The sequence below is a fragment of the Oncorhynchus nerka genome, linkage group LG24 (genome assembly GCF_034236695.1).
Source record: "Oncorhynchus nerka isolate Pitt River linkage group LG24, Oner_Uvic_2.0, whole genome shotgun sequence".
Classification (NCBI taxonomy): Eukaryota; Metazoa; Chordata; class Actinopteri; order Salmoniformes; family Salmonidae; genus Oncorhynchus; species Oncorhynchus nerka.
In genome coordinates, this window is record NC_088419.1 from 70,969,266 (window position 1) to 70,977,574 (window position 8,309).

At 40.6% G+C, this 8,309-nt stretch overlaps 1 protein-coding gene across 1 annotated transcript; it reads left to right on the plus strand.

The window, feature by feature from the left end:
* The first annotated feature begins 2,042 nt into the window (after window positions 1-2,042).
* LOC115108533 (pancreas/duodenum homeobox protein 1-like) lies at window positions 2,043-3,303 on the plus strand. The gene is made up of 2 exons (XM_029632999.2): window positions 2,043-2,491; window positions 2,720-3,303. Exons 1-2 carry the CDS (start codon window positions 2,059-2,061, stop codon window positions 2,980-2,982), a joined length of 696 nt encoding a protein of 231 aa, XP_029488859.2. The 5' UTR covers window positions 2,043-2,058; the 3' UTR covers window positions 2,983-3,303.
* Window positions 3,304-8,309: the final 5,006 nt, after the last annotated feature.

Genomic DNA, 8,309 nt, shown 5'->3' on the forward strand with positions numbered 1-8,309 from the left:
CTCGCAGGTGTGAAAGTGAAAGACCACCGGCCCATTAAAACCGATTGACAATGAAGCTAACTGCAGTTTTGGGAAAGTCTCCCCCTTTTCAGACCGATGGGCCCTGACCTCGAACTGTCAGTCCGCTATAATAGCCTGAAGCTCATGTGTATTATACCTTCAGGCCATGGCAAGACTAGCTGGAGAGACAAAGTAAACTCTCAAAAACACTATCATAGTAGGCGTGTAGGACAGTCGCGTTTTTGGCTAAAATCAGAAGAAAAGCAATAGCATGAAGCAGTTGCCCCAATTCGTGTGGCATGACTTTCATACTTTTAATTTGCATGGTCGATTTATAAAATGTCTTAATAGAAAAGTAATGCAATTATAGGTCTAAAGTCTAAACCGTCACTCAGCCCCAAATATTGTGGAATGTAAAATTGAGACATTGTTACTTTGGATGAGGTATGAGGCCTGTTCAAATACAATAGCCACCAAAACCAGCACTCCAAAGACGATATAATTACTATTGAAAATGTGGCAATTACGCATTACAAAAGACAATTAATACGACTGCTTTTCACCAGTGTGCAGCTGCTGTCTCGTGTGGAGATATAAGAGCAAACTCAAGTGTCAATGAGAAAAGGAGAGAAAAAGTTTTGTCTTTGCCTGCGGAGACCTCTGTTTTGGTCATGAATCTGCAAGTACAATTTTGGCCCTCGATAAATGTGACAACCCTCTCTTCTGAGTCCAAGTGCTTCGAGTGGCGATGAATCATCCCGCCCTGGTAAAGGCAGGGGTCCAGGAGTGTCCAGTGAGTTGCTTGTTTCAAATGATGATGAAACTGTGAATTCTGGACACGTGCCCCATCAATGCCGTCTTTGGTGACTTAATCTAGTGGGAGCCCGGTCACCACACAATATGTGCCATGAGCTTTTGTCATGCTCTTCAGAATAGGCCTTTTCTAAAATGTCAACCACTTTAAAATCCATTATTTTGTTGGGTTAGAGCGTGCCTCTTAAATCATCAACTGCATTTAGTCGCTGAATTAATGAATATGGCTCTCCGAAACAGAGGACAACGAACTGAATATGACGATATATATCCTTGAAATATACATACATTTCACAAAGCCCATATTGGACACCCATGCAAAATAATAATTATATCTTAAACACATTTTTTTTATGGAGAGTAATGTAGGCTTAGCCCAAGTGACTTATGAATAACTATACCACCGCAGTATAGAGATGTTATAGGCCAATTATTCGATTCAGTTGTGTCACTATCATAATGGCACGTGTGTGCATGTGTGTGTGTGTGTGTGTGTGTGTGTGTGTGTGTTTGAGTGTGTGTTTGAGTGTCTGTGTGTGTGTGTTTGTGTGTGTGTTTGAGTGTGTGTTTGAGTGTCTGTGTGTGTGTGTTTGTGTGTGTGTTTGAGTGCCCGTGTGTGTGTGTTTGTGTGTGTAACAGCATTACTAATCACTGCGCTACTTACATATGTTTCAAGTAGTTCCATAAAAGCAGCCAGTGTTATTTTATCAGCTAAGCCACAATGACAGCTTTACATATTTACAAAGGAAATCAATTATACACCCATTTGATTACGAAAAGGTGGCCGAAGTACATGCCATGCCACAAGTCATATTGAACTCAAGCATTTGAATATGCTTCTGTGTAATTCCACCTGACACAATAGAAACGTTGTGTGCCTCCAAGAATCTGTCCTTGTCGAAATAATATTTATGTAAATATATATATTATTTCATTCAGTAAATATGGAACATGGTGGGTTTAAGTAACCGTAAGCGACTGTAGTGCTCCAAAGTATGCACCTGTTACCTAAGAAATAGGTTAAAAGATCGAACGTTTTCATGTTTCAGGTTAAAGATGAGGATAAAGTATGTTTCATGTTCTCTTTTGTTTGTGATTCCTTCCCCTCTGGAAATAACAGGTTCAACTTTGCACCAGTGCAAACTTTGGTCAATCTGGCCCATAGCCAGTTATGAGTTGTGTCAGTCACGTGACTAGGGATAGGTATTCACTCATAGGTGCACTCCAAGTTGTGGCCTCACTTGAATGATATATTGCAGGGACGTACATGGACATCCTGTAAAAATTATCGCTGGGAAAATCTGCTCAATAATGGATACCTCGGATATTTACTATGACGGTGAGCGCTTCCAACTGCAGTCACCGGAAGAGTATGACTATAACCCGCCCTCCTGCCGCTACAGCGGTGACACCGAGCAGGTACGGATCCCCATGCCCCCTTGTGCCTCTGTCGAGCACCGGAGCAAGGGAACTTTACTGCCCTACGATCTACCTCCCTGTCAGTACTCGAGGCCTGTTCAGACACAGAACCAGGAACAGGAATACCTGACAGGTCAGGGTCGTGTACCGAACGACTACCATCCAGGAGACAGCCTAGTGGTGGAGGTAGAGTCCCCGGCACAAGTGCCATTCCCCTGGATGAGGAGCTCCAGAGTTCACTCATACCAATCACTCCCAGGTGAGCAGAATACTTTATAGGTGCAATTTTATAACATACATAGCTGTGACGCGATTTTGTCTGACAGGTCAAATGATTAGATGGAAGAAAAGGTTTCACAAGGCCTCAAAACTTGGCCTAACCTGAAATAAACAAGGTTATAACATTATCGTAAAAATACAAACACAGTCTAGATAGATTAACTGAACAATGACACACCTTTTATATGCATGTATCTTTTAATTTAAGGTGGTTATTCCCAGAACGGGGACGAATACAAGCGGAGCCGCACCGCGTATAGCCGGGCTCAGTTATTGGAGCTGGAGAAGGAGTTCCTCTTTAACAAGTATATATCCAGGCCCCGCAGATATGAACTAGCCACCACACTTAAACTGACAGAGAGACACATCAAAATCTGGTTCCAGAACCGGCGGATGAAGTGGAAAAAAGAAGAAACGAAAAAACGAAGCCCCTCTGACCACCATGAACCGGAGTCTTCCAATAAGGATTGATAAAACGTTAGGATAGCAGCATATGACCCTGGGTTTGACATCCAGATTATTTGTTGCACTTGTCTATAAAATGATAGGCCTATATGTGCTTAAACTTTATAGCCTACGTTAGGCCTATGATGTGGCTAGAGGGACATTTTACAATTTGAATTTGAGAGCTATTAAATTCTTTGTCTTGTGGGTATATATAATGTTGCTAAATTTGCGAGTAATTCATTTATTTGTCATGTGCATAAGCTAACATTTTGTTAAAAATTGCTCCATTTTAAATGACTGAAAATATCTGGAATTTTAATTAAAATGGATAAGAGTATCCATTTACTTCAGAATGTATTGTCTAATTTATTTTAGATACACAATAGTTGCCATTGTTAACAGCCCACTGGAAATGATTTACCTGTTCTCTGCGTTTTAAACGCATGTTAGGATAACAGAGCATACATTCATTAATTGGAGGCCTACACGCAGACTATGTATCAATGAATGACCGTGTCGAATGACTGAAAATATACCAATACGTTAGAACTAGCCAATAATATGATTAAGACATGTCTTACCTTTAGCCTACTTAATATGCAGATTAATTAACAATGCTTAAAATGTTCCTCCTTGTTCCACATATAGCCTGTGTGATAGGCTATAACTAACACAAGAGGCATTTTGCCAGCAGAATGGTTGGTCTCATAGGTCTAAAAGGCACCTGCAAAGGGTTTATCTTATGGGCGTCACGACCCGTAATTTGTGGACAAATGATTTATGAGTGGTTAAGATATGATTTCGCTTTACAATTGCAGGCCAACGTTTACAAAACTTAAAGATAACAAAATACCTTTTGAAAATGAGGAACAATGCATATGGCAACATGTTCTCTTTCAGTTGGTTACCTAACTCAGAGAAAGTAAAAATAAGAAAAAGGGATGATGGCAAATACCCAGAACTAGAATGACTTTTGCCCCCCAGGTTTGAGCAAACAATTAAGTCACTGTGTCATTTCCGCTGGTCGTGCAAATGCAGGTCGCCCGCCCAGCAACACTCATCAACAGACATCAACACAACTGAGCCAGGTGAAGTTAGACCTATAGGCCTCGGATAAATAGCCTACATGGTACTTTTTGCAAAGTCTGTGTTGTTTGTGAAACATCAATGTTGGCTGATATGAACAAGTAATTTGTTGATGTATTGAGGTCCATTAAAGTATATTTTTTAGAATAGACTGGGGGTTGTAACTACAAGCCCAAGTTTCCTTGTAAATTAATATCAGTTATTCAGATCTCTACAGGTTGTGTTCTCTGTCATCTGGGCGAAACTTTTAAGCCAAATAAAGATGTATACACGATATATTTTCATATTGTTAGAATACTAAGATAAGGACATTTGTGTTTGCATAGGCTGCAGCTTTTGCGCACTGCGAAACAAATATATACTTAATTTCAACGTCTAGTTTTGATTTACATTTGGTTGAGTTGTCAACTAACGTCAATTCAACATGAAATCAATACAAACAATGTCCTCACGTCATTGGAGTTATATTAAAAGTTGGATGAAAAAAATACAAAATTCCCTTATGTTGATGATGTTTTGCAAATCCAATTAGTTTTCCACGTTGAATCAACGTTGTAACATTGATTTCTGTTGTTGAAATGACATGGCAACAACAACTTCGATTCAATCAGTTTTTGCCAAGTTGGGAGACCACGTTTCAGCACGCTGGACAGGCTAGAGGGGACAGATAGCCCTATACCATGCATTGACCACTGGGTAGAGCAGGGATAGGCAAATGGCAGCCTGCGGCTGCATGCGGACCCCGGCCCTCCTTTTGAAGGCCCTCAGATATCCTTTTAAAAACTGTAAACATTTCTCTCCACCCTATGGCAAAAATTTGTTTTATAGAGTTGCAGGAAATTTGCTTTAAAACTGCAAATTTTCCTCTCAGTCCCATGGAAAAATTGGTAGAATTGTATGAAATTTGTTATAAAATTGCAATATGCACATGTGGGTAGACAGACTTACAAGCAACTGCGGCACCTCATGATGAGTTCAGATTTTTTGTGGCCCCCACCTTGACCAGAGCTGCCCATCCCTGTAAAACCTTACGTAAAAACCAAAAGTATGTGGACACCTACTCATCGAACATCTCATTACAAAATCATGGGCATTAATATGGAGTTGGTCCCCCATTTGGTGCTATAACAGCCTTCACTCTTCTGGGAAGGCTTTCCACTAGATGTTGGAACACTGCTACGGGGACTTGCTTCCATTCAGCCACAAGAGCATTAGTGAGGTCAGGCACTGATGTTGGGCGATTAGGCCTAGCTCGTAGTCGGCGTTCCAATTCATCCCAAAGGTGTTCGAGGGGGTTGAGGTCAGGGCATTGTGCAGGGCAGTCAAGTTCTTCCACACAGATCTCAACAAATCATTTCTGTATGGACTTCGCTTTGTGCACTGGGGCATTGTCATGCTGAAACAATAAAGAGCCTTCCCCAAACTGGTGCCACAAAGTTGGAAGCAAAGTATTGTCTAGAATTTCATTGTATGCTGTAGCGTTAATAATGTGTGGCCTACCACTTGTTGCTCCTAGATGTTTCCACTTCACAATAACAGCACTTACAGTTGACAGGGGCAGCTCTAGCAGGGCAGAAATTTTACGAACTGACTTGTTGGAACGGTGGCATCCTATAGGGTACCACATTGAAAGTCACTGAGCTCTTCAGTACAGGCCATTCTGCTACCAATGTTTGTCTATTGAGATTGCATGGTTGTGTGCTCGATTTTATACACCTGTCAGCAAAGGGGTGGATGAAATAGCTGAATCCACTCATTTGAAGGGGTGTCCACATACTTTTGTGTATAAAACAATGTTTTTTTCTTCGTATAATTGCCTATCATGCTGACCAAACCGTGTGCATGCGTGCTCCATCACGCGCATGTTGATTTTGAACCCCCACACCAGACACAATCAGGACACGCAGGTTGAAATATCAAAACAAACTCTGAACCAATTATATTAATTTGAGGACAGGTCGAAACTAATTTAACATTTATGGCAATTTAGCTAGCTAGCTTGCTGTTGCTAGCTAATTTGTCCTGGGATATAAACATTGGGTTGTTATTTACCTGAAATGCACAAGGTCCTCTACTCTGACAATTAATCCACAGATAAAACGGGAAAACCAAATTCCTTTCTCATCATCTCTCCTCCTTCCTCAGGCTTCTTTTTTACTTCTTTGCACTTTATATGGTGGTTGGCAACCAACTTCACAGTGCATTACTACAACCGACTGGAATGTGGACGTCAGTTCATCTTTCAATCACCCACGTGGGTATATGCTCCTAAAAACCAATGAGGAGATGGGAGAGGCCAAACTTGCAGCGCGTTGAGTGTCACAAATAGAACCTATTTCTATTTAGCGCCTGGCCATGCAGACGCTTGCTGAGACGAGAGCAGTGTGAGTGCAATGATTGAATAACATGTATGTGTACATTTATTTTGCAATGCTCGCGCATGCGACGCGAGCGGTGTGATCAGCATGTCTGTAATGCAGTCTTTTTGGAACTTGGAGAGCTCTCCTAAACTGCTGTTTAGAAGTCTCACCATGGTGCATTTCTATAGGTTGGTTCATTTCCGGTGTTTTACCCAAAAGGCTCAGACATTTCTGTTTCCATCTACACAGGCCGGCACCCGAGTCTTACGCCTCTATCACATCGATAGCGTCATTGCGTTTTGGTACACCAAAAGTACAGACATTTTCAATGGAACGCTGCTATTGAATGTATGCATCAAATTGTATGCATAGAAGGATTGGCAGAAATGGTAGCAGAAGGTGAATATTGAACTTTCGTTGCACACATATCCAGATGATGCTACTACCATTTTGTGCAATGACGCTGTAGGTGTGATCGAGGATTTACGCTATCATTTCTGTTACCATTTCTGTCAAGCATTCTCCACATACAATTTGATACCCTACAACAAGCAAAAACTAAAGCAGGAAGTACCAGTGACTCGCTCAATACGCAAGTTGTCAGATGACGCAGATGCTAAGCTACCAGACTTTTTTGCTAGCACAGACTGGAAAATGTTCCAGGATTCATCTGGTCAGTCACCGGCTTCATCAATAAGTGCATCGATGACGTCGTCCCCACAGTGACTGTACGTACAAACCCCAAACAGAAGCCATGGATTACAGGCAACATCAGCACTGAGCTTAACTTCTTGTGTCGAGCCATCCCGGATCCGGTATCGTGACTACAGCCTCAAGCTCATTACCATAACGCAACGTTAACTATTCATGAAAATCGCAAATGAAATGAAATTAATCTATTTGCTCTCAAGCTTAGCCTTTTGTTAACAACACTGTCATCTCAGATTTTCAAAATATGCTTCTCAACCATTGCAAAACAAGCATTTGTGTAACAGTATTGATAGCTAACGTAGCATTTAGCGTAGCATTTAGCGTTAGCATTCAGCAGGCAACATTTTCACAAAAACCAGAAAAGCATTCAAATAAAATCATTTACCTTTGAAGAACTTCGGATGTTTTCAATGAGGAGACTCTCAGATAGAAAATGTTCAGTTTTTCCTGAAAGATTATTTGTTTAGGACAAATCGCTCCGTTTTCTGCATCACGTTTAGCTACGAAAAAAAACCTGTATCCAGGATTGTGTAAATCTATCTGCAAACTCATTAGCATAACACAACGTTAACTATTCATGAAAATCGCAAATGAAATGAAATTAATCTATTTGCTCTCAAGCTTAGCCTTTTGTTAACAACACTGTCATCTCAGATTTTCAAAATATGCTTTTGAACCATAGCTAAACAAGCATTTGTGTAACAGTATTGATAGCATAGCATAGGATTATGCCTCTCCTTCAGCATGCAACATTTTCACAAAAAACAGAAAAGGATTCAAATAAAATCATTTACCTTTGAAGAACTTCAGATGTTTTCAATGAGGAGACTCTCAGTTAGATAGCAAATGTTCCGTTTTTACAAAAAATATTATTTGTGTCGACTAATCGCTCCGTTTTGTTCATCACGTTTGGGTAAGGAAAAAAAAAATAAAAATAAATATTAAGTCATTAAAACGCAAACTTTTTTCTAAATTAACTCCATAATATCGGCAGAAACATGGCAAACCGATGTTTAGAATCAATCCTCAAGGTGTTTTTCACATATCTATCGACGATAAAATCCTTCGTGGCAGTTGACTTTCTCTTCTGAAGAAATGGAACGCGCATGGACCTACGACACAAAACGCAGGCTCATTCCTGGCGCATTGACAGCCATATAAGGAGACATTGGAACACAGCGCCTTCAGAATCTG

What these genes read in the sequence shown, in the direction of transcription:
- LOC115108533 (XM_029632999.2), top strand. Translation starts at nt 2,059, where the DNA reads ATGATATATTGCAGGGACGTACATGGACATCCTGTAAAAATTATCGCT. An exon ending in CTCATACCAATCACTCCCAG is followed by an intron (nt 2,492 to 2,719) that starts GTGAGCAGAATA and finishes TTTTAATTTAAG; the next exon opens with GTGGTTATTCCCAGAACGGG.